The 25,930-nt window shown below is 41.7% G+C and overlaps 1 protein-coding gene across 6 annotated transcripts in view; it reads left to right on the forward strand.

Annotated features, from left to right (window-relative positions):
- Nucleotides 1-25,930, forward strand: part of PCSK5 (proprotein convertase subtilisin/kexin type 5) — a 449,309-nt gene that overhangs the window by 357,317 nt on the left and 66,062 nt on the right. For all 6 annotated transcript variants that reach the window (XM_029202698.1, XM_029202699.1, XM_029202700.1 and 3 more), the window contains 3 exons: nucleotides 143-279; nucleotides 6,816-7,022; nucleotides 7,361-7,429. In XM_029202698.1, the coding sequence (XP_029058531.1) occupies nucleotides 143-279; nucleotides 6,816-7,022; nucleotides 7,361-7,429 (413 nt within the window). The remainder of the gene's footprint in view (nucleotides 1-142; nucleotides 280-6,815; nucleotides 7,023-7,360; nucleotides 7,430-25,930) is intronic.

Consider the following 25,930-nt stretch of genomic DNA (forward strand, 5'->3'; position numbering starts at 1 on the left):
ATGATCAGTCCCAGGCATCACCCTTGTTTCTCAAACAATGAAACCAAGAATGTGCAGCGAAACACAAACACCACATGTTCTAGTACTTAACACCATTCCATAAAGTCACCCTTACAAACTCTAAAAGTCTGGTTTCTTCTAGGATTTTTGATGATGGTCGCTGCGTTTTGAACTGTCCCTCGGGCAAATTTGAATTTAAGAACCAATGCCATCCATGCCACTCCACCTGCCAAGAATGCCAAGGAGATGAGCCCTCCAACTGCACTTCCTGTGGAGTAGGTGAGGGAGTCTGGTTGCTTGCTTTTTCTTCCTGCTGCAAACCTGCTCGCCCACTGGACATTATTTGGTTTGACTAAAAAGCTTCATCTCTGGGGACAAGGGGGTGAGATTAGACAGCTGTCTGTTCATTAAAGAGTATGTACAACCTTGAAGTTTCTGTTTGCTGTCAGGACACAAGTTCAAATTGTTGGAGACACAGACCCGCGGCCCCTGAGGAGATGAGAGAGAAACTAAGAGATGTCTTTCCAGAGAAGAGGAAAGAAAGGGCATGCAAACACAATGACAGACATGAGCTAGACAAAACTAAGACTCATTGAGGTGAAAGTGAAAAGCTAGGAAATTAAGGCAGACATATTTGGTATTTAAGAGAAATAGCGTAATAGAGGTTGGGTCAGGGTCTCCTCAGCCCTGAGCTATGCCATTTAGAAGTTGTCAGAGCCCTGTGGGAACAGAGTAATCTTTTCCAAACACAAATGTGACCTTTTCTTTCCCAGCCTTAGCAATGCTAAAGTTTCTGCTGTCATTAAATTATACTCCATGATCTCTCAAGTCCTCTGTAGTTTGACCCTTGACTCCTCTCCAGTCTCCCTACATATGTTGGCCCCCACTTTGACTTCATGGGGGACTAATTCATATCTTATTTGACCTACAGAACACTTTAAAATTTGAGCCAAATTGGGAAATTTCAAATAAAAACCTGGGTTTTTGGTTTCTCTTGAAAACTTGGAAGATCTTGCAACACTGCTCCATATGGCCCCCAAATGGTTGACTGGAGACCATCGGGGCTGCTCTCCATTTCATCACAGTCCTCACCCCTCCCAGCTGTCTCACTAATCTTGAGGCTCTCAGTTGCCACCATTCATGATATTTACACGTTTTTTCTAATAGGAGAGAATTATTTAGCTTCGTTCTTGCTTGTAATAAAACCAAGAAAAATGAAGAATAAATGAAGAGCATCGTGCATTTGCAGAAAAATGAGAGATAACACATTTCTTTGTATAAATTAAAATGATTTCTTTGTGTTTCATATGTAAACAAAGTATATCTGTCAAATTTTACCTCTAGCCTGCTTATTCTGTTCCCTTTCTCATCTGTAAGATGGTGATCATGGCTGCCTTCTTCTAGGATTATTATGAAAATGAAATGAGATAAAATAATAAAGCACTTAGAATGGCGTGGGGTGCATAGGAAGTACTCAATAAATATTAGCAATTATTATTATTATCACTACTATTACTACTGTTACTGTTTGTACCTGCTTGCTCCTACGAGCATTTCAGTCTCTCTAGCTGTTCAGACTTCACTTGAGATGTTCCGCAGCCACTGTCTACCTGATCTCTTTCTATTCATCCTTTAGGCCTCCATTTCAATGTCATTTCCTCAGTGAGGGCTGCCCTAACCTTCTTGTCTAGGCTAAGCCCCCTTCATGTGAGCACCCTTGGAGCCCAGCACTTCCCATTCACAGGCCTCCTCACCCTTGCTATCTACCTTGTCCATCAGACTCTGTGCCCTGTAAGAGCAGTCAATGGTTTCTACCTGTTTTCTGCCGTATTTCAAGCACGGCACAGAATCTGGCTTATAGAAGGCACACAGTAAATAGATGGATGGATGTATGGTTCAGTAGAAACAATATCGATCAGAAAACCTGGATTCTAGTCTCGGCTTTGTCACTAATAAACTAGAAGACACTAACCCAATCACCTCACCTCTTTAAGTCTCTCCATGTTTGTAAAAAGGAGGAGAATGGACAAGATGGCATCTAAATTCCCTTTCACATTTAAAACACACTAAATCTTCATATATATACACAACTAAGGAGTAGCTTAAACGCTAAACAAGTATCTAAAACGTTCTAAGCATCCTATGGCTGCTTGGACCAATCCACACATAAAATGCCCTGACATTTCTTCTGTGTTTTCTATTTCAAAGTCTGTGTTTAACCTGTTCCCTTAACAAAATGTATTGTGGTGCCAAGGGGGAGAGGAGGTAGGGGAGGGAAGGACTGGGAGTTTGGGATTAGCAGACGCAAACTATTATATGGGATGGATGAACAACAGTGTCCTACTACATAGCCCAGGGAACCATATTCAATATCCTGTGATGAACCATAATGGAAAAGAATATGAAATATACATATATATATGTATAGCTGAGTTACTTCTCTGTATAGCAGAAAAAAAGCACAGGTATTTTTTTTACATTTGTTAATATCACCACTGATCTCATCAGAAAAGTCTGAGGATTGGGGAGCTGTCAAGCTCACAAGCACATGCGATAAACACAACATTTAAATCAACTATACATCAATAATTTTTAAAAATGTATTGTGCCCCTCCCACGTATAAGTTACTCTACATAGGTACCATGGAAAATGCAGTAAATAATAGCATGATACTCACTTTCAAGGAGTTTTACAATCTAACAGAGGGGTGTGTCCTCATGTATTATAAAACAGGAAGATATTAGATAGAGACTGAATGAATGGTAGCAACCCTACTACAGGTCGCTACTTACAGCTGTAGCGAGAACAGGAGGCATCCTGAAGAGGGAAATGTTGAGCGGGTTCTGATTAGCAGGGTTTTCTGCCTGTTAAGACTGTACTATCCCAAGTCCACATATTAGTGCAGCTAATCCGTGAGGCAGTGCTGCAGAAGACAGATGATGGAATGGATGCAGTTCTATATCAATAAGCTTTATTCAAAGGCTGAAATTCCTCTGGCTAGGGAGTCCCACCTACACACATAAGCCTGTCCCATCTCTTTGTAGAAATTTCACCCCTTGCTTAATTGTAACTTTGTTAATGTTAGGTCTGAATCCTTTTGGAAAGGCAGATCTCCAGCTCTATTGGTGAAAATTCACTCTAAACTCTCTTCCAGGTTTATCCTCTACCAAACTGAGCCCGAAACTAACTTCTACCAATCATACGACAGCTTCAGTAAGCAAAATGTTGGAGTAAACTTCATAAAGTTTATTTTCAGAGTCCCTCAGCCTTTCTTTCATCCTTTCCAGCAATCCTGTTCCCTTCCTGCCTTTCAACCCTCAACCTTCCTTTCCTCCGGCAGACATCCAATGCCTTCACGTTGGTCCACCTTCTCTTCTAACAAAATCGGTTGCCAAGAAATCCTCTGGAAGCAGTTAATTACTCCTCAGTATAAATGAAAGCCAATCTGAACCTCTTTTGGAGTTCCTTGATTTTTAACTCTTGTCTCCTATTACCGCATGAACGGCTTTGTCACATAACAAAAATATCAGCACTTCTACTACAAGAACTGGCCTCTCCCCCCCATCATTACATGAACTTAAGTTCTGAGACTCTGGGCAAGTAGCCAAAAATTTACGCATGATATTCGAATCGCTGAGGTGTCCAGATAATCATTCAAAGCTAAGTGAGCTGCCATGCTATCAAGCTAGTAGAAACATCAAATCTCGGCATAATCCTGAACCAATCACGTGGGGAAAGCTGGCCATTGTTAAGGCACCTAAGTGACTTCCTTTTGCATGGTCCATGTATTTTAAACAAGACCCTTTACATCTCTGTCCTTTAAACCCAAATTATAATACCCAGAGGGGTCCACATAGCAAAGCCATATCTGAACAATAAAAATGGAATTGGAGGGACTTCCCCGGTGGTGCAGTGGGTAAGACTCCACACTCCCAATGCAGGGGGCCTGGGTTTGAGCCCTGCCCAGGGAACTAGATCCCACATGCATCTGCAACTAAGAGTTCACATGCCACAACTAAGGAGGCCCCGTGCCGCAACTAAGGAGCCGGCAAGCTGCAACTAAGACCGGGTGCAACCAAATAAATAAATAAATAAATAATAAAATGGAATTGGAGAACATTTCCTCTAATATCTGAACCCATCATCATTCATTTTTAAGATAGTTGATCCAGGGACTTCCCTGGTGGTGCAGGGGTTAAGAACCCGCCTGCCAATGAGGGGGATACTGGTTCGATCACAGGTCTGGGAAGATCCCACATGCCATGGAGCAACTAAGCCCATGTGCCACAACTACTGAGCCTGTGCTCTACAGCCCGTGAGCCACAACTACTGAAGCCTGCATGCCACAACTACTGAAGCCCGCACGTCTAGAGCCCATGCTCTGCAACGAGAAGCCACCACAATGAGAAGCCTGTGCACCGCAACAAAGAGTAGCCCCCACTCGCCGCAACTAGAGAAAGCCTGCACGCAGCAGCGAAGACCCAACGCGGCCAAAAATAAATAATTTTTTCTTTTTTTTTTTTTTGCAGTACGCGGGCCTCTCACTGTTGTGGCCTCTCCCGTTGCGGAGCACAGGCTCCAGACACGCAGGCTCAGCGGCCATGGCTCATGGGCCCAGCCGCTCCGCGGCATGTGGGATCCTCCTGGACCGGGTCATGAACCCGTGTCCCCTGCACCGGCAGGCGGACTCTCAACCACTGAGCCACCAGGGAAGCCAAAAAATAAATAAATTTAAATAAATAAATTTTAAAAAAAAGATTGTTGATCCAGTTGGATATGTTGGAAAAATAGGAATATTGACAAATATGAATTCACTCACTCATTCAACAAATATATATTTAGAACTCACCATATGCCAAGCTTCCCTTAAGCCTCTGGATCTTGATTTGACATCATGTGAAGGTGTAGGGAACGTACAGCAACAGCTGGATGGAGGAGAGGGTTAGCTTTTCACTGCTCTCCCTAACATATTCCTACCTACATGTGAGAAGGTTGGCACTTTGTAAAACAGAATCTTTTCTCAATGAGTCATGGTAGAAATAAGAAGAACAAAACTTGGAAAGTTGACCTTTTTGTGGTCTCCTGAGATTCGAGGTCCCACCAGATTGGGGTTTTGTGCTCCACAACCTTGATCTATAGCTGTAGAATCACCAAATGCATATTACATCCTCCCAAACACTCTCCTTCCCTAGGAGGATAATGTTCTTCCAGGTCTAACTTGGAGACTGCAAACACTTTTTTCTACCACCTCTTTGGACACTTCCTTTATTTTCTTTGTCCCATGGGAACCAGCAGACTTCTGGCATGAAATCACCATCAGAAAAAAGGGAGCTTCAGAGTCCATAATCCAAGGGCGTGATTTTTAAATTGTATTTGAAATAGGGCTTTAATCAAATAAGAACATTAGGTTAAAACCTTTGAAAATGCCTAGTTTACAGGTAAAAAACTGTCGAATGTGAGCAATTTCATGTGGTTCAATCTAATATTCAATATTATACTGACTTTCAGATTTTGCACTTGTAACATGGGGTCAGTGCTATCTTTACAAATTCAGCAGCCTTGAAATTTAAAAAAAAGATTTATTTATTATTTTTTTATTTTATTTATTTCTGGCTGCATTGGGTCTTAGTTGTGGCACAGAGGCTCTTCACTGTGGCACACGCGCTTCTCTCTAGTTGTGGCCTGCAGGTTTTCTCTTCTTTAGTTGTGGCATGAGGGCTCCAGGGTGTGTGGGCTCTGTAGTTGTGGCGCATGGGTTTCAGAGTGGATGGGCTCTGTAGTTTGCAGCACGCAGGCTCTCTAGTTGAGGCATGCAAGCTCAGTAGTTGTGGCACGTGGGCTTAGTTGCCCCGCGGCATGTGGGATCTTAGTTCCCTGACCAGGGATCGAACCCATGTCCCCTGCATTGGAAGGCAGACTCTTTACCACTGGACTACCAGGGAAGTCCCAACAGCCTTGCATCTTGAAGGTCAATGGTTCTGGGTCTTCGTGTGGTAGATCACATTATGAGTGAATTCTAGACCCAGTTATTTTAGGTAATGCAGATATTTTCAGAGCCAGGGGCATGTGGGAGACCTGATTCAGAGAAGATGGATGCCCTGGGCACACTTAGCACAAGCAAAAACTCCAGGGGGTGGGAGGTAGGAGGCCTCTAGGTGCATCTACATTAATCTTATGTGTTTCAGTATATGATTAGAACTGATGAGAATCCTTTTGCATTGATTACGATAGCTTGGAATTGATTAGAATTTTCCATTCCCTCCAGGGGCAACATTGGGTCTTCTGCAGGAGCAGATTCCCACAGTCTCATACTGGGAGGACTGCTGATTCTTTCCTTGTAGAGTCCAATGTTGACAGCCGCTCAGAACTTCCAGGAATTCATATAAAGGAGTCAAAGAGGCATGTTTGGTTGAGTGCTTCAATAGGTTGTCACTACAGGATTGGTAGCTGTGCAAAAAGTCAGTCCTTACACAGTTAACACAAGTGTGTGATTTTGATAACAGAATTCAAAATCATTCTAAAAGATTGCACTATCATAGAAATGCATATATCATCAAGCATTTGTTTATTCTTATGGGATCTCTATAGTCCCCAACTGTGAGCGTCTACAAACACCGAAAGGAGCCCAAGGAAGTCTTCAACTACAAGTTCAAAGATACTGCATTTTCTATTCAACCATTCTTATCTTTCTGGTCTACCGGGAGCAAAAGCAGTTGGTCATATCTTTTTAATAAAATGACCTCAGTTATATTACCTTCATGGTTAATTTTGTACATTTTCCTTCTTTTAATTTTGCTCATTTCTATCTGTTTAGATAAGCACGGCCGAGAGCGGTTCCTGTACTGGGGAGAGTGCCGGGAGAACTGCCCCACAGGCCACTACCCTGACGAGGGCCACACCTGCCATCCTTGCCCGGACAACTGTGAGCTTTGCCACAGCTCACACGTCTGCACACGATGTGCGCGTGGCTACTTCCTGGTGCCCTCCAACCGCACCTGCCGGAAGTTAGAGTGTGGACAAGGTAAGGCTGCTTCATCGCTTATATACCCAACTACGTTCCCAGAAACTGAACTTACTTCTTTAATAAGTAAAACCTACCAACTTGATTTCAAAACTAGTTGCATGGCATACAGTCCAACTCTGTGCTATTTGTACCCAATCAAACTAATCTAATCTATTAAATTAATAGAAGGAGATAAAATGTGGGTGACACATATATCCTCAGTCATGGTTGTGGGTTTCATAATTGCTCTATGATTTGCTTGAAAATAAGCTACACGCCAACATATTTTTATAGCAACTAATGGGTCTCCATTCAGTGAAAATGAAATTGTGCTTTTTACTCCTCTTATTGTATAGGTGAAGTCCAAGACCCAGACTACGAAGAATGCATGCCTTGTGAAGAAGGGTGTCTGGGATGCAGTTTAGGTACGTCATCTCCCTTTTTCCTTAGAGTTGAAATAACTGTGTCCTTCTTCACACATCCGCATCCTGTCATTCCTTCAACAGGGACTCTTGTCATTGTTGTCATCATCACTGTCACCGTCAGTATCCATTAAGTAGGCTCACTTCCACGTAAACAGGGTCACAGTGAGAGATGCTCCCTTTTGAGGCAATGGATAGGTCACCAGTCTTCGTGAAACTCAAGTTTAGGAAAGGACAGGTATCTTTTCCTCTGGTTGTTAGCTAGTTGGAAGGTGATACCTACAGCAACCACAGTTCAGGGTGCCTGGGACTCGGCCTCTGCTTAGCCTCTCAAGGTGACGATTTTGAAATGAGTAATGGTGGGAGAGAAATAAACTCAAGCAAAGAAATACATAATTACTCTAACTCACTCCGTATATGAAACACAAAAGCTTTTCAGAAGTTTGGGAATTTTCCTTTGCAAAAATGATTCTACTGCTTGGAGCCCAAGACAATCTTTTGAGAGGAAAGCAACATGGAGTCAGTAGAGTTTAAAATCCCCATCATACAATGAAAAGCACTTGCCAGTCTTCCGTATAATTCTCTAGTTCAAATTATTGCCTTCTCCTTTCGCCCCATGCACGCCTGGTTCTCCTGCGGAACAGGGTGTATCACACAGCACCATTGGATTGGATGTAAAATGAAAAATCGGGAGGCCACCAAACTCCAAGAGTGTATCTTAATGTAAATTTAGGCAAGATATCGACATAATTGGCACTTGGTCTTATGGATCTTTGAAACGAAACCCAACCTAAATTAAAGATGGATGGGATAATCTCTCTTCACAGAGTTTCCATGAAACCCTGTGACTGGTTGACTCATGCTTCTAAAACTTCAATGTGCACACACATCACAAGGGGGATTTGTTAAAATGCGGATTCTAATTTAGGGGTCTAGAGTGGGGCCTAAGAATTTGCATTTCTAACAAGTTGCCAGTGAAGCCCATGCTTCATAAGGCACTCATGAAGTTGCAGGGGGTTAGACTGTGCCAGGATTAAGTAGACTTTTCACTGGCCTTACCTAATAGATTCCGTTAATTCTTAAATATTATACATGAGTTATAATTTATCTGATGGCCATCACCATCTCTGTCTGCCTTCAATGGAAAGACGTATTATCTATAATATATGTAACTACAAAACAGAGTTTTGAGGAACTGGAATACCATTCCCCCATTACCTTCCACTATACAATGGAGCATATATGATTGGAAAATAAAATATAATAATAACTCCCACTTAAGAAGGGGGTAGCACTTAGAGTCAGAGATTTAAAGATAAAATACTAATTTTCTGGGAAACAAAAATAGATCTAAACTAAGTAATAAAAGTATTAAAATCTAAAAGATGAGTAAATCTCAGTGTTTCTTGTGAAGAGATGGGACGTAGTCTTTCTTACAGGGAGCAATGATAAATGTCTTTGACTACCTTGATTTCACTTTTTTGTCCATTTCGGACCATATTTGCCCATTGGTTTGCCCATTTTCCCTGCTAAATTTTGTGGTCTCTTTTTATACCTTTGCTGTCGTGTGTTATGTGTCCATGCTAACATCTTTATGCATCATGGAGGGGTGTGTGTGTGTGTGTGTATGTATGTGTGTGTGTGTATGTGTCTGTCTGTCTGTAAAATCTCAAACGTATGATTTTGGCTCTCAGGTTTAAAGAGGTGGATGAATGTGTGCGGATCAGTGAGAATCTTGGCACGGGGGTGGGAACAGTAACAACCATGATCTGTATTGTACCCACCCTTCTCTTAGCTGATTCAGCTAAAGATGAGACTGAGATGTCTCCCCTGGATGATGAATTCCATAGCAGACCCCAGCAATCTGGGGACTCAAAATCCTAAAGAACTCAAAATCCAAAAGAATCAGTTTTCAAAAAAAGCAGTAAATTAGAAAGTTTGATTCACTTTACAAAATGCTATTAAAATACTTCATTCCCACCTTTAAGAGACTTCAGCTGTCTACTATGTGCAGAGTGCTGGCCTTGGCAGTGGGAATTCAAAGGTGATATGACTGTGATTCTGCTGTGAGGCCCTCTCTGGCTGCTATAAGTGACACACCTGGAGCCAAATCTTTTACAAGTCAAGCTGCCAGACTAGAGAGATGTATACAGTGTAGTAGGATTGCAGGAGAGGGTGACATAGAACGTTCTGCTAATTTCTAATTCGAAATTTGAAAATTTCTCTTAATTTATTAACTCTCTATATGCTGAACCTTATTTATTTTTGTATTGTCTTAGCTGAAATCAATTATCATCTTATCTCTGAAGCTTCTGTTAATCTTTCCAATAGAATTAACTCTTTTTGCTTGTTTCCCCTGGTTTGTAGGCCAATGATAATACTTGTTACTGCTGATTTGTGTAATATTTGGTGTGTACACATCTTTCTGCCTAGAGAGTAAACTACTTCAGAACAAACTCTGTGACATATACACTGCTCCCACAAGAACTAGCAGCATGTCTAGGGTATAATAAAAGCACAATAAATGTGTAAACGTTTGTTGAATTGAATTTGAGCGTTGCCCAAATTCAAAGCAGAGATGCATGGCTCAGGACACACATGGATTTAGATACGTTTTCTCTAGTCAGACTGTGTCTATGGGCCTTTTATCAGGCTGAAAACAAACGGATAGCATTTTACATAATATCATTTTATTCTAAGAGGATTTGATGCCAAATTCTTTGTCTTTGTAACCAATATCTTAAATGGAAATTTCAACTAAGATAAATCTAAGTGTTCTAAATTACATTTCTTCATTAATTGAAAGGATAAGCAAATAGAATCATTTTTACACTTGACACTTGACTATAACCTAAGATTTGGGGCCCATACCTACATCAGCATTGACTTAATGACTGATTTTAATCAAATTGCATAAGATCTCTTTACTTCCTTACCATACCGATAAAATAGAGAGATTAATGTGCCTTTATCTTGGCTCAGAAATGGGTGATGAAAACTGATTAATATCTGCGTACTTACTAAAACAGCAATAGTCCCTACTCTTGGGGGAAAATATACACAAATTTGAAAAATTTTAAGTTACTGAAAGAAAAAAAAAAACATTTAAATTAAGTGCCACACTGGTCAGAATGGCCATCATCAAAAAATCTACAAACAATAAATGCTGGAGAGGGTGTGGAGAAAAGCGAACCCTCTTGCACTGTTGGTAGGAATGTAAATTGATACAGCCACTATGGAGAACAGTATGGAGGTTCCTTAAAAGAGTAAAAATAGAACTACCATACGACCCAGCAATCCCACTACTGGGCATATACCCTGAGAAAACCATCATTCAAAAAGAGGCATGTACCAAAATGTTCATTGCAGCACTATTTACAATAGCCAGGACATGGAAGCAACCTAAGTGTCCATCAACAGATGAATGGATAAAGAAGATGTGGCACATGTATACAATGGAATATTACTTAACCATAAAAAGAAACGAAATTGAGTTATTTGTAGTGAGTTGGATGGACCTAGAGTCTGTCATACAGAGTGAAGTCAGAAAGAGAAAAACAAATACCGTATGCTAACACATATATATGGAATCTAAAACAAAAAGCAAACAAACAAAAAATGGTCACGAAGAACCTAGGGGCAAGATGGGAATAAAGACACAGACCTACTAGACAATGGACTTGAGGCTACGGGGAGGGGGAAGGGTAAGCTGGGACGAAGTGAGAGAATGGCATGGACATATATACACTACCAAACGTAAGGTAGATAGCTAGTGGGAAGCAGCCGCATAGCACAGGGAGATCAGCTCAGTGCTTTGTGACCGCCTGGAGGGGTGGCATAGGGAGGGTGGGAGGGAGGGAGACGCAAGAGGGAAGAGATATGGGGACATATGTATATGTATAACTGATTCACTTTGTTATAAAGCAGAAACTAACACACCATTGTAAAGCAATTATACTCCAATAAAGATGTTAAAAAATAAATTAATTAATATAAATAAATTAATTAAGTGACAGTTAAGGGGATAAATATATGTACCAAGTGAATTTAGCAAAGGGAGGAAGCCCTGGGCACTGAAGTGATTAAGGAAGGCTTCCAAGAAAATGCGACTTGAGATGAGCCTTAGAGTTTCCATGGAATTTAGACAGATAAGCGAGCAGGGCTGCACTATGGAGGGTCTTTTGACCTAGACAATCGCAGAAAAAAAGGTTTGGAGGGAAGGATTTCTGCCATGGATTTTAGGACACTAATTTTGCAGAAGGAATATAATACTGCAAATACAAGGGAATAGGCAATCACTTTAGAGTGACTGAGAATCATAACTTGAATTCTGCACTCATGAGTTTGTGCCTAAAAGGGAATAACTGAAGGTTATTATAGAAAAAAAAAAGAATTTTTTGAAGAGGTGTTTTAAAAAGATTAATGCTGTAACTCCAATAACTGTGTTGAGGGTAGTTGAAAGGGAGTGAAGTTGCAGGCAGAGAAACCAACTAGATGACAATTTCAGAATTCTGGGTCTGAAGTAACAGGAGCCTGATCTAAGGTAAGAGTCAGGAAGTTACGAAGAAAGAGATAGGTTTTAAAAATCACATGAAATGGACTTCCCTGGTGGCTCAGTGGTTAAGAATCTGCCTGCCAATGCAGGGAACACGGGTTCAAGCCGTGGTCCGGGAAGATTCCACATGCCGCAGAGCAACTAAGCCCATGCACCACAACTACCGAGCCTGCGCTCTAGAGCCACAACTACTAAAGCCCTCACACCTAGAGCCCGTGCTCCGCAACAAGAGAAGCCGCCGCAGTGAGAAGCCCATGCACCACAACGAAGAGTAGCCCCCGCTCGCCGCAACTGGAGAAAGCCCTCACGCAGCAATGAAGACCCAATGCAGCCAAAAATAAATAAATTAATTATTTTTAAAAAAGAATTCAAAAAATCACATGAAACAAATGACCCTATGCATAAGAAAAGATGCTTAACTTTGTTCGTTATATGGGAAATGCAAATTAAAACAACCATAACGTACCATGTCTCACCTATTAGACTGGCAATATTTCAAAAGCTTACAAAACACTGTACAGGCAAGGCTGTAAGAAAGCCCTCTTAACCGTAACTGATGGAAGACAAAATGGTACGACCACTGTTGAAGGAAAGTTGGCAATATACAACATAATCGCGTACGCATCTATGCTTTGACCCTGCAACACCCCTTCTAGGAATTTATCCTAAGGATGTGCACCCACAAACTCAAAACAGCATATTCACAATGTTATTCATTGTGGCATTATTTGTGGTGTAAACTATTTTAAACAGCCTAAATGCCTTCTCGTGGAAGAAACTCATTGAATCAACTGAAGGACACATACATAATGGAGTACTATGCAGCCATAAAAGAGCAAAGGTCTATATGAACTGACGGTGGTTTTATGATACACTGTTAAGTAGAAGGCAAGATGCCAAAAAATGTACATAGTATGCTACCTTTTTGGTAAGAATAGATGGTGAAATAAAACATATGTGTATATGTGTTTGTATATATGTGTATATATATATATATTATACACACACACACATACACATTTTTTACTTATTTTTAAATAAGAAACACAGAAAAGATACATCAGAAACTAATGAAAATGCTTACCTACAGAAAAAAGTGTAAAAGGAATGGGAGTGAGCCTTCTCTAGGTATATCTTTTTACATAGTTTTGATTTGAACCATGTAAATGGGTTACATATTCATAACAAATGACACAGTAATTAGTGTGAATGGGCTCCCACCGGCCAATCTGGGACAATTTGAGTGTCAACAAAAAAAAAGATGATAAAGATTACAATTCCATTCATAAAAATAATCTATGCATCAAGAATGATATTTAGGGTGCTTCCCTGGTGGCACAGTGGTTGAGAGTCTGCCTGCCAATGCAGGAGACACCGGTTCGAACCCTGGTCTGGGAAGATCCCACATGCCACGGAGCAACTAGGCCCGTGAGCCACAATTACTGAGCCTGCACGTCTGGAGCCTGTGCTCCGCAACAGGAGAGGCCGCGATAGTGAGAGGCCCGCGCACCGCGATGAAGAGTGGCCCCCACTTGCCACAACTAGAGAGAGCCCTCGCACAGAAACAAAGACTCAACACAGCAAAAATAAATAAATAAATAAACTCCTACCCCCAACATCTTCTTAAAAAAAAAAAAGAATGATATTTAAAGAAGAGAGGAAGGAAGCGATGGGAAAATAGAATAAGGGAGAAAGCTCTCTACAGTAAGATTTCACCTGTTATGTATCCAAGGGAATAATTAGAGTATCTTCATTTTACATCCCCTAGTGTATTGATTCAAGGGAGAACTAAGAGTGGATGCTAAAGTCTTTAGGTGGAAAATTGTTCGGGAACACAATAATCACACAGACTCAAAGTACTTCCATAATTACTAGTTAACTACAATGGAAGGATTTGCTGATACCAACTTAACCAAGTTATTACACTTAACATTACCATCATTAGTTCCATACAACATAACATCATGTGTTTCCTAATGTGATATATTAACAATATCACCTAGGAACCTCGACGAAAGTGTCTAGACCAATGACTTTCAACTGGAGGTGACTGTGACTCCAGGGGACATTTGTCAATGTTTTGAGACATTTTTGATCATCATGGCTGGGGAGTTTAGGGATGAAATGTCATGATGTCCACAACTTATTTTCAAATGGTTCAGAGGAATAAAAGGATTGAGGTAAAGCATATAAAGTTGTTCACTGTGCTATTTCAGGCTTTCTGTAGATTTGAAAAAAAAAACTTTTTAAATTGGAGAGAAAAGAGCACTTCATGCTGGGTCAGCTGAGAGGGCCTAGAAGCAACACGCCAGTAGCAATAACCACACCTAGTGCCCAGATCTAGATTCTTAACACCATCCTCCAATAAAAGATACCAAGGCTTCTTGGAAAATTGGCCGATTCTAGGACTGGGGCAGGAAATATACCAGATGAGATGTAGCATTGTGTAGTGACAGAAAGCAAGAGAGCACTCAAAGGAAAAAACCCCACAATGATGGGGGTGCAGCAAAGGGACATAGGAGACAACTGAAAGAGCTCCCAATAGCCAAAACAGGAACAATTTGAGCAATAATATAAATAAAATAGTATTAGCTTATAACCCAAAGTATAAAATAAGAATCTATGAGTTCATAAGATAAAAATAAATAAATGGTTGAGTAAGTAAGTAAATGGGGCAGAGGAGACAAATCTTCAGTGCAAAACATTGCAAATAACTTATCTATTCCCTCCAGGAAGTGAGCATAGCTCCCTACTCCTCAAGTGTAGGTTGCACGTAGTGACTTCCTTCCAAGAGGACAGTATGAAAGGGAGGAAGGGGAAGAGCCTCACAGTGGAGAAACCTGATAAGCACTAACTCATCCAAGTGATCAAGGTCAATGTCAGCAGTGCTATATCAGATTTTTTTAAATAAATTTATTTATTTTATTTATTTATTTTTGGCTGTGTTGGGTCTTCGCTGCTTCAAGGGGGCTTTCTCTAGTTGTGGCGAGCGGGAGCTACTCTTCATTGTGGTGCACGGGCTTCTCACTGCGGTGGCTTCTCTTGTGGCGGAGCACAGGCTCTAGGCGTGTGGGCTTCAGTAGTTGTGGCACATGTGTTCAGTAGTTGTGGCTCGTGGGCTCTAGAGCGCAGGCTCAGTAGTTGTGGCACACGGGCTTAGTTGCTCCATGGCATGTGGGATCTTCCCGGACCATGGCTTGAACCTGTGTCCCCTGATTGGCAGGTGGATTCTTAACCGCTGCGCTACAGGGAAGCCCGCTATATCAGATTAATGGGCAGGTACCCTTGACGTAAAAGGAGCAGAATGGCATTTTGCCTCTGCAGTCTTCCACCCCAAAACCCATAACCCCAGTCTAATCATGAAAAAAACATCGTCAGGAAAACATTTCAATAGAAGGCTATTTCATAAAATACCTGATTAGTTCTCCTCAACACTGTTAAAGTTGTCAAAAAAGTAAAGTCTGAAAAACTGTCATAGTCAAGGGGAACCTAAGGAAACCTGACTGCTAAATGTAGTATGGTAACCTAGGTGGGATCCTGGGTCAGAAAAAAAGACAATAGGTAAAAACTAGAGAAATCTGAGTACATTATGGGGTTCAGTTAATAATAATCTCATCATCATTATCGTCAAGGGCATGAGGGAACTATTTGGGGTGTTGGAAGTGTCCTGTATCTTGATTATCAGGGGTGATTACATGACTGCATGTTTATTTGTCAAAATTCATAGAACTGTACACCTAAAAAGGGCAAATGTTACACTATGAAAATTATATTTCAATAAGTCTGATTTAAAAAGTAAAGTACAGGGCTTCCCTGGTGGCGCAGTGGTTGAGAGTCCACCTGTCGATGCAGGGGACACGGGTCTGGGAAGATCCCACATGCCGCGGAGCGGCTGGGCCCGTGAGCCATGGCGGTGCAGCCTGCGCGTCCGGAGCCTGTGCTCTGCAACAGGAGAGGCCACAGCAGTGAGAGGCCCGCGTACCGCAAAAAAAAAAGTAAAGTATAACGTTATCAGTGCCCCTCTTTCCTATCTCTACATAGTAAAACCATAACAGTAACCTAATTGCCAGCATTTATTGCACACTTACTCATGTTGTATATGTGTATTGCCTCACTTATGTCTAAGAAGTAAATGTAATTATTGTTCTCATTTTTCGGATGAAGAAATTAAGCTCAAAACAGTTAAGCAACTTACATAAGATAACAGGGCTGGCAGCCATTAGGACTTGGACTTGATTCTAGTAGCTCAAGATCAAAACCTATGTGTTGCACAACCATTCTATCCGTACCACCTAGTGTTCTTCCCTTCTGATTCTACAGGAAAGATTATTATGCTTTATGGAATAATAAAAAGATAAAAGAAAAATTTATATCTGCCCCTTTACTCAGTTCTACACACAATAGCTATTATACTTTGTTTAGCTACCACTGTAAGCCCAGATGCCATAACTAAATTTACCAAACAGTGAAAGTAATAGTCATGCAAATTGACTCGGGATCACAGCTCACCTGAAACTGTCAGCCTTTAGGACCTGCATCTGGAATGTTCTGAGATGGAGCAGAGCAGATAGGAGAATCCTTGCAGCAGAAGGACTAAGGGAAGGGGGGCTCATTTTCATTTAGCCCTGGATTCCTCTCTGCTACTTTACCTGCCTTCAGTTTCATTCACTTTCACAGGAACTCTTTTACTTTCTGGAAAGTGGGTTCCATCATAAGGGTATGATTGACAAGAGACACCCCTCTCTTCTCCTTGTGAATATGAAGTGAGCTCTCTCCACCCTGACCCATGTTAGATTCAAGCTTCAGATCCAGGAATTAGAGAACCAACCTCACTTCCTTCTGCTACTCTATTTTCTATTAAGGAGTGACACCTTGGTCAGAGGAAACAATATCAAGACATGTGAGACATGAATTTCATGGTTTAGTTTTCCAATGGAGCAGACATACAGCGTTTTTCAAATGAAATATGGTAGTCACAGATCACTACTTTACTTTTATCTAGATCTTCCTTTGGACCTTTTCCATAAAATTTCTGGGGGAACAGGAACAGTGTCAAACAGTTTTGGTGCCTTGCAAATCAAAGGCATTACAGAATAAAATGTATATTAGCCTGGGCTTCCCTGGTGGCGCAGTGGTTGAGAGTCCGCCTGCCGATGCAGGGGACGCGGGTTCGTGCCCTGGTCGGGGAGGATCCCACATGCTTCGAGATGACTCTTTTCTTTAAAAGGCCAAACACGACCCATGTTCAGAGGAAGGATTGGAATCTAAATGCACTGTCACCAGTTTGCTGAAGAAAAGAGAAATGAGCAAGCTCTATTAGACAGTGGGGACAGCCCTGTCTTGAAAACAAAAACATATTTTTCATTTATTAGAGCCTCCCTCTCCCCTCATTTTCTAAGTGATATCTCATTTCAAAGGTGGTGGGTTAGAAGAAAAGAAACCTTAAGAAAAGAGAATCCACAGTTGGAAGAATTTGCAGAAGTTTTGCACTTTCATGGTTCCTTAATCTTCCTGGCTTTCTTGATTAATTTATTTAGCAAATATTTATTGCATACTTTTGTGCTTTCTGCTTTCCCATTATTATTCCACAAATAACAGGACTGTGTAACCTAATATTTATTGAGCATCATCATTCACCAGGCACGGTGCTAGGCACTTACATAGATGATGTATTTTCACATCTATAATCCAGTGATTTTTACAGCTGGAGAAACTGAGGATTAAAGAAGTGTTGAAACTTACTCAATTTTATGCATATGAGAAGTGACAGAGGAATTAAGCTGTCAGTTTCAAGCAATCCTGTGCATTAACTTTGTTTACTTTTTTCACAGAGGAAGTAGTTGGCTTTGAAGCTGTTTGTCCCAAGTATGCACTATGATGGGCAAGGTTGTGCTATGATAACGGATTATCCCCAAATCTCAAGAACTTAAGACAACAAAGGTTTATTTTTCACTTGTGCTACATCTCCATCATGGGTCAGCTGAGAACTCTGCTCTGCATAGTCCTCAGTCCAGGACCCAGGTTGATGGAGCAGCCATTAATTACCTTGTCATGGCAGAAGCAAAGTACGCTGGCTTTTAAAGGTTCCCCCAGGATTGACACTTGTAACTCCTGCTCTCATATTTTTTTGGCCAAAGCAAATCATATGGTTCTGCCTGAGACTGCAGACTGGGGAGATGCAATCTTGCCACGTGCCCACAAAAGGGAAAGAAACTAATATTGTGAACATCCTAAAGACATTCTCACGTGGTGACTAAGACTGTTACTGGTATATGCTGAGGTCTCACCTCATACGTTTGCACGTGAAATAGCCCCAAACGTGTCCAGTCTGTGTCACTGATTTCTCTCTTGTACCGCTCTGAATCTTACCCAAGATAATTGCCCACTATCTACCTTGGCAGTGTCTGACTTTCTCCTTCTCTCAAAAAAACTCTTCTGAAGAAGCTGCTATATTTTTTCAACCGATGGAGTTTCCCAAAGTATCCTGCTATCTCACTTCTCTGATCCCTTAGCAACGGAAGAGTCAAAAAGAGGACCAGTGATAAATGACATGATAGGTAAACTGTCTGCTGAAAGGACCTTGATCTTTCTTTACCCTGTTCTTTCAAACCCCTATTATGAGAATTAATGACATGCTGGTATCTCTTGCCTTTATCGGCTGCTCAAGACATGTGCCCATATGAGACCAGTCTTAGGAATTTGGACAACTTTCTCTCCATTTCTTAGAGTTTAGTTCAAGAAATATTTATTGGGCACCCCTATCAGGCTAAGCACGGGGATACACAGGTGAACAAACATGCTCTCTGCTCTCAAAGGGCTCGCATGGAAATGGAAAGCTCGGTGATTCTCGGCCCTGGGTGCACATGAAAATCACCTGGGGAGATAGAAAAATGCAGTGCTGAGACCCACTTCCAAGGTTTCTGATTTAATTGGTCTGGGGTGAGGCTCATGCATCAGTATTTTTTTTCAAAACTCTTGGACTGATTCTAATGTGCAATCAGAGTTGATTTAAGATGGGTATATAAACAGATAACTTCAACATTGTATTTAAAACGCTGTTGAGGATGAAGCTGAAGCAGAAGCAGATACATTATATCATAATAACTACAACTTACTGTCCATTCCATATGAGGTGATCACCTAGGTACGCACTTTACAAACACGATCTCTACTCCCCAATACAATCCTCTCTGTTCAAAATCCTTATCCCCATTTCACAGATGAGAAAACCAAGGCCCAGAGAGTTTGCAACTTGCCCAAAGTCACATAACTAGCAAGTTTCCGAGCTAAATTTAAACATAGGACTCTCTGGCTCCAAACCAACAGAAAATCCAAATATTTCCTCTTTTTCCAGAGTAGATTGCACTCATTCACCATTTTCCTAGACGATGTAAATGAAAGTCGTGTAAGTCAACCTGCCATATTTGTTTCACGTTTGGTTATATTCTTATGCTACTTAGTTGTGTTGCCTGAAGTTTCCCTCTGCTCCCCCTACATTCAAGTTCACATTCTTATGGTGATGGGGGAGAAGAAATAGTGGGAAGGTAGCCTAAGTTCAATGCTAGAGCAACTAGTTCATCATCTTGGCTCTTCACACTATTTTCCCCCAGAGCCAGGTATAATGAAAGTTCCTCCTACTAGTTGTGTAAATGTCCTGCGAAGTCGAGCTGAAAGCCAAGGCTGTCTGAATCACGTGTGCTTGCAGAAAGAGAGCTGAGCCAATTACTTCCAAAACAAACCTAGTTAAACAAAAGCGCAGAGTGTGGTTGAGCACAATGCACAGGGTGGAGGGGTTCAGAAGACCAGCTGCCATTCCTGAAAGCATCATGGTGCCTGCGACCTTAAACTGCCAGTGATTAGGGGCAAGGGACACTTAGGCTGGTGGGATGGATTTCACCTCTACAGGACTCTCTAGAAACCAACAAGAATATCTCTTTTGCATTTTTAGAAGTAACAAGCTGGAAAAATGTTGCCAAATTACTTTTTTTTCGGTGAAATATTGATGATATTTCTGAAACCCTTCAGCTTATGTTTGTCCATTAATTTGAAAACAAAAATAAAAGCGAGACCAGCAGTAGTAACTGGAACCTTGGATGGTTAGGTCTCAGCTTGATTTTGTGGGATTGTGGAAAATGGAGTCTGAAATCTTAGTATCTATCTCCATTCTTCCCCTACCACAATGAAAATCTTTGGGCAAGTCCCATATACTTTTCATTTCTTAATTGCATCCTGTTTTGTAAAGGAAAACATCGTAAGTTGCCTTCTTTTTACCTCCTAATATGGCCCTAGAGATTATAATGAAGAGTAGAAAAATGATCATATCTTGGGCTCCCTAAGGGAGTGAAACCAAGAGCCTCTATTATTAATATCAAAATAAAATATAATTTGCTTTCTCTCCATTTCCACCCTTTTTCTTTCCTATCATATCTGCCATCATCAAGAGGCCTGTTGATATACCTGAGGCCACACTTCTAAATTGGGTGCCATTGTGTCATAAGCACTTAGCGTAGTACTTGTCACCAGGTAGGCACTCAGTAAAATACCTGTGACTTTTGTGCCTACTCTGAGCTGTCCTCATCTCACCCCCAGAGCTCCATCTCCCTGCACGACTGCCACATTGCCTTTTCACAGTCCTTTACCAGATGGTAGGAAGAGCTTCAAGCTCCACTGGCAGATGAGAAAAAAATTGATTTAAGTCACAGAGCAGACACCAGAATTGAGAGCAGACACCAGAGTCGAGAGAAGCTGAGTGTGGGTGAGGCGGGAGCATCTGCATGTTGATACCCAGTTGCACAACAGGCAGATCTCCAGCTAAGACTCAGGCCAACAATGAGTCTCAGTAAATTGCCTCTGCACCTCTTGAGTCTGAAATTCCAGCCTTCCAACAGTCAACAGGAGGGTAATTTGGTAGGAGTCCAGACTCGTCCTTTCCATGAAGTCTCCCTGCAACTCCCACCAGAAAACCTTGGCTGCAGCCCGACCCACAGCCTCAGTTCAGCTTCCAGCACAGTGGGCCAGCCCAGGGCACAAGAAGCAAAATGGGGACCAAATGGCACAGCAAGCTGGAGACAGCCGAGGGCACAGGGACAGGGTCCCTCATTTCCCACCCCTTGGCCAAGTACCCAAAGTTGAAGTACTGGAAGGCAGGGGATGGCCATGCCAACAACTCTCAACATTAGTCATGCCCTCGCTGGTGATGTTACCGGGTCAGTCGAAACTTTTTTCCTCCCAATGGTGCCTATGGCCATCTGTAGCTGCCTTTTTTTTTTTTTTCCCCAGATCTTTTCCATAAAAACAGTGTGTTCTGACTGTCTATAAACTATGCACCCCTAGGTGAGACAAGTAGATAATGTTTTGTATGAGCCAGGGAAGCAACCCAGGGGTGTCTACCTCCCAGTCCCTTGTTCCATGTCCACCAGGGAGCGTGAGGCCCATGAGAGCACTGAGAGAGGAGCATTTATGCCTGAAAAGTTCCCATTCAATCAGCTCACCAAGATCAGAGCAAAGCCGAGGACAAACATGGCATTAACTCTAGAGGGCTAACATGTGTAATCTAATCTGGAGATGCAAAGGGTGGGATACTAAAGTAGAAAAGTTTCTCAATCTCTCCAACCTCTAATTTGGACCAGAAAGAGCTGACAGCTTGATTTATCATCACAAAGGAACTTTATGCCCTAAAATAATTGCTAGAAACCTGGATGTTCCGCTAGAAAAATAAATCAACCTAAAATTGTAGTCTCCGTATTACCGTGTCCCCAACATCTCAGGGATGACATCGAGCCTTTGGGTGAGGTCTGGAGGTGAGTGTGGAAAGAGAAAGGAGGTTGTTTTGAAGGGGCGTTTATTGGAAAGCCTACTACAATCATGCTAGCTGCCCAAACCAATTGTAAAATTGCAGATTTATTATGTTTAGCAGAAATGCAGTCTGTACGTCTGAAATATTATCCAAATGACCCGGCTTCAACTTAGAAATCTTCTATGAATTGAAACAAGTGAATTAGAAAGGCTCTTGCCTTTAGCACTGAAGGGTCTGTGAGAGGTGAGACAACATTTATAGTAGTGATAAAATACTATATTTAAGGCTATAAAAATTTGGCATACAAGGTCTCAGTTCAGAAGTAAATTTGTTTTATGTGCTCGGGAAGAGAGCAACCGAAAAGTTTTACAAATGGGAAGTTTGACCTACTGAGACTTCAAAACATAAAATATGTCAATTATTCCTGGGAACTGGGTATAGTAATTACCCCCTTTGAATGTTAAAACATGCAAAATCTGAAGCACGAAGTCAGTCACTGCTTACCTTGACCATGGCACACATGGCTAATGACAGTTACCCAGAGTCACTGTCCAACTGGCACATTACGTGCCCAAGTGTGCATTAACGGGATGGGCCACTTGGGAACTTAGCAAGAAACTGGGGGAAAGCAATGGAACCCTGTCCAATGAACAGATACCTCATCTGGTGGGGCATTAGGCTTTGGTCTGCCTAGAAGCCAGCAATCCTGTACTTGGAATTCTATGCCTGGTTCAAGCTAGAACTAGTAGAAAATGCTGGACAACTGACAGATGTGCGTTGTAATCCAAAGAGCCTTACTAATTTTAGCCTTCTGCATGTCTCTGACCTCATCACCTACCCCTCTCTCTTCATCCTTACTTTCAGCTACACTTGGGGATCCTGGTCAAGATTGCTTCTAGCCCGTTCTTGTTCCCAGGCCCTGCCCTAGCTGTTGTTTCCTCCACCTGGAGTACTCTTCTCAAGATATTAACCCGGCCAGCTCTTTCCTGCCATCACAGCTCAGTTTAAACATCACCTCTAAGAGGCTTCCCTGCAGCACCCAATTTAAAGAAGTCAGCCCGTCTCTGTTTCTGTCTCTGTCCCTACCTCTCTCTCTCTCTTTCTCCTCCCCCGACCCCTCACCTCCACTCTCACTCCACACTAACACATAACAGAGCGATCACCTATTTTAATGCTGCCAGATCTCATGCAATTATCTGATATTTTAATTTTTTTTCCTTATTTTTTTTGGCTGCATCGGGTCTTAGTTGTGGCACGCGGGATCTTTGTTGAGGCATGCAGGATCTTTTCATTATGGCTCGGGCTTCTCTCTGGTTGTGGCATGCGGGTTTTCTCTCTCTAGTTGTGACGCGTGGGCCCTGTAATTTGTGGCACGTGGCCTCTCTCGTTGAGGCGCTCAAGCTCAGTAGTTGTGGCACACAGGCTTAGCTGGCATGTGGGATCCTAGTTCCCTGACCAGGGATGGAACCCGCGTCCCCTGCGTTGGAAGGTGGATTCTTTACCACTGGACCACCAGGGAAGTCCCTGATATTTTAATTTTTTATTTAGTTTTAAAACTTGTTTGCTGTGCTTCTTCCTTCATTAAAATGTAACCGCCAGGCAGGCAGGGACTTTGTTCTCTTTGCTGTTGTCTCTTCAGTACCTGAATCCTGCCTACCACGTGTAGATGCTCAATACACAGTCTTAGAACAAATAAACAAGCAGACTCCTGACAGGTAAACCTATGGGGCAGGTTTGAAAGAGCCCTTGTGGGGAGTGGAGGAGCCAGACTCCAGCCCCAGAGCTCACTTCAGGCAAGTCATTGCACGCTTGTCTCTGGGCCTCACATGCTTATCTGGAAACAGAGACTGGATGATCGGTGGTCTGCCCTCTGTTCTGTGAAGCCCTTCCCTCCCCACCACTGTCACTTCTCCCAATTTAGCCAGAGCAGCTTTGCTTTGACCTTTTTTTATGTGTTTGATTTTTCATAAATTCCCGTTTGATAAAGGATTCTGCTGCTAAAATAAAAATTTTAATCCTCCAGATTAGATAAACCCTTCTGCTTGAAGTTAATCCTGGCTCAGCCTCGTTACCAGTTGTGTGATTCTGGGAAATTCATTTAACTTCTTTAAACTTCGGCATCATCATACATATACTAGAGACAATTTCAGGACCTACCTCTCAGCATCGCTGGGAGTTACTCCATCCTGGTAGGCAGAATAATGGCTCCCCAAAGATGTCAATGCCCTAATCCCCGGATCCTATGAATATGTTGCCTTCCACAGCAAAAGGGACTTCAAAGATATAATTAATGTTAAAGATTTTCAGATGGGGATGTTGTCCTAGATTATCCAGATGGGCCGAACCTAAGCACACGAGTCCTTAAAAGCGGAGAACCTTTCTAGCTACAGTCAGGAGGAGATGAAAGAGAAAGAAAAATCCCTCACTGCTGGCTTTGAAGCTAGCCAAAGGGGCCCCCGGAGCTGAGGAATATGGGTGGCCTCTGCAACCCACGGATACAACTCTCCGTGATAGCCAGTAAGGAAATGGATCTCAGTCTTATAACTGCAAAAAAAGACCTGAATTCTGTCAACCACCTGAATGAGTAAGGAAACGGATTCTCTCCAAGAGCCTCCAGAAAGGCGCCAGCCTTGCCACGACTCTGATTTTAGCCCAGTGAGACCCATACCGACTTCTGACCACAGAACTGTAAAATAATAAGTCTGTAATGTTTTAAGGTGCTAAATTTATGATAATTTGTTATGACATCAATAGAAAACTAATACACCATTTAAAGTACGTAATGAAGTACTTGGCACATGGTAAGAGCTCAATAAATGTTGGCATGTCTTATAAATATTATTAACAGCATAATTATTAATATTGTTTTATAATCTCAAAAATCTCTTCCTGCCTTGGTGTCGAGCTCTGAATTCTGAAACCCCTCTTCCTGCCTCTCCTGGAATAGCATCCTTTTAGTTGTTTTAAAGGAATTGTTCACCAGCTTCAGGGGTTGACTGTTGTGCTGGATTGAAGTGCAAGGGAATTTCTTGAGATGCAAAAACAAGAGTGCAAATTAACATCACTAAAGAGGGACAGATGGATACATGTTGCGTATTTCTGGATAGGACAGCTTGAGAAGAGCACCACATGACCTACGCGGTAGTTTGGCTGGGAACAATTAACCTGAGTCTAACCAACAGGAAATAGCAGGCAAATGAGAAACATGCTATTAAAAAGGAACTTCTGCCTTTCAAAAATGTCAGTGTCACAAAAGACAAAGAAGAACCAAAGAGTTGTTCCAGATTATAGGAGACTAAAGAGACAAGATAACTAAATGCAATATGTAATTCTAGAACAGATCACCACTGGACATGATTGAGTCAACTGAAAAAAACTGGAGTATAGATTGTAGATAAATAAGTGTATTTATTAATGTTAAATTTCCTGAAGTTGATGTATATATTGTGGTTATATAAGAGAATGTACTTATTCTTAAGAAATACACACCGAATATTTAGAGATAAGGGCCACGATGTGTGCGTCTTATTTTCAGTGTTTCAGGGGAGGGGGAAAAAAATATATATATATATATACACACACACACAAACACATGTGTGTATTTGTAAGGTATGTATGTGTGTGTATATTTTATACACAGAGTTAAAGCAAGTGAGCAAATGATACATTAAGTGGGGCAGAATGTTAACAACAGGTAAATCTGAGTAAAGTATAAATGGTTTTATTCTTGCAACTTTTCTGCAAGTTTGAAATTACAGACATACCTTGGAGATACTGTGGGTTCAGTTCCAGACCACCACAATAAAGCGAATACCACAAAAAAGCAAATCACACAAAATTTTTGGTTTCCCGATGCATATGTTATGTTTACACTCTCCTGTAGTCTATTAAGTGTCCAATGGTATTATGTCGAAAGAAGCAATGTATGTACCTTAATTTAAAAAGGCATTATTACTAAAAAAGAAAATGCTAACCATCATCTGAGCTTCCAGCAAGTCATAATCATTTTGCTGGTGGAGGGTCTTGCCTCCATGCTGATGGCTGCCGACAGGGCAGGGTGATGGCTGCTGAAGGCGGGGGTGCTGAGGCAATTTTAGACAACAGTGAAGTTTGCCGCATCGAATGACTCTTCCTTTCACAAATGATTTCTCTG

The sequence above is a fragment of the Monodon monoceros genome, unplaced genomic scaffold (genome assembly GCF_005190385.1).
Source record: "Monodon monoceros isolate NGI ecotype Baffin Bay Population unplaced genomic scaffold, NGI_Narwhal_1 Super_Scaffold_5, whole genome shotgun sequence".
NCBI lineage: Eukaryota > Metazoa > Chordata > Mammalia > Artiodactyla > Monodontidae > Monodon > Monodon monoceros.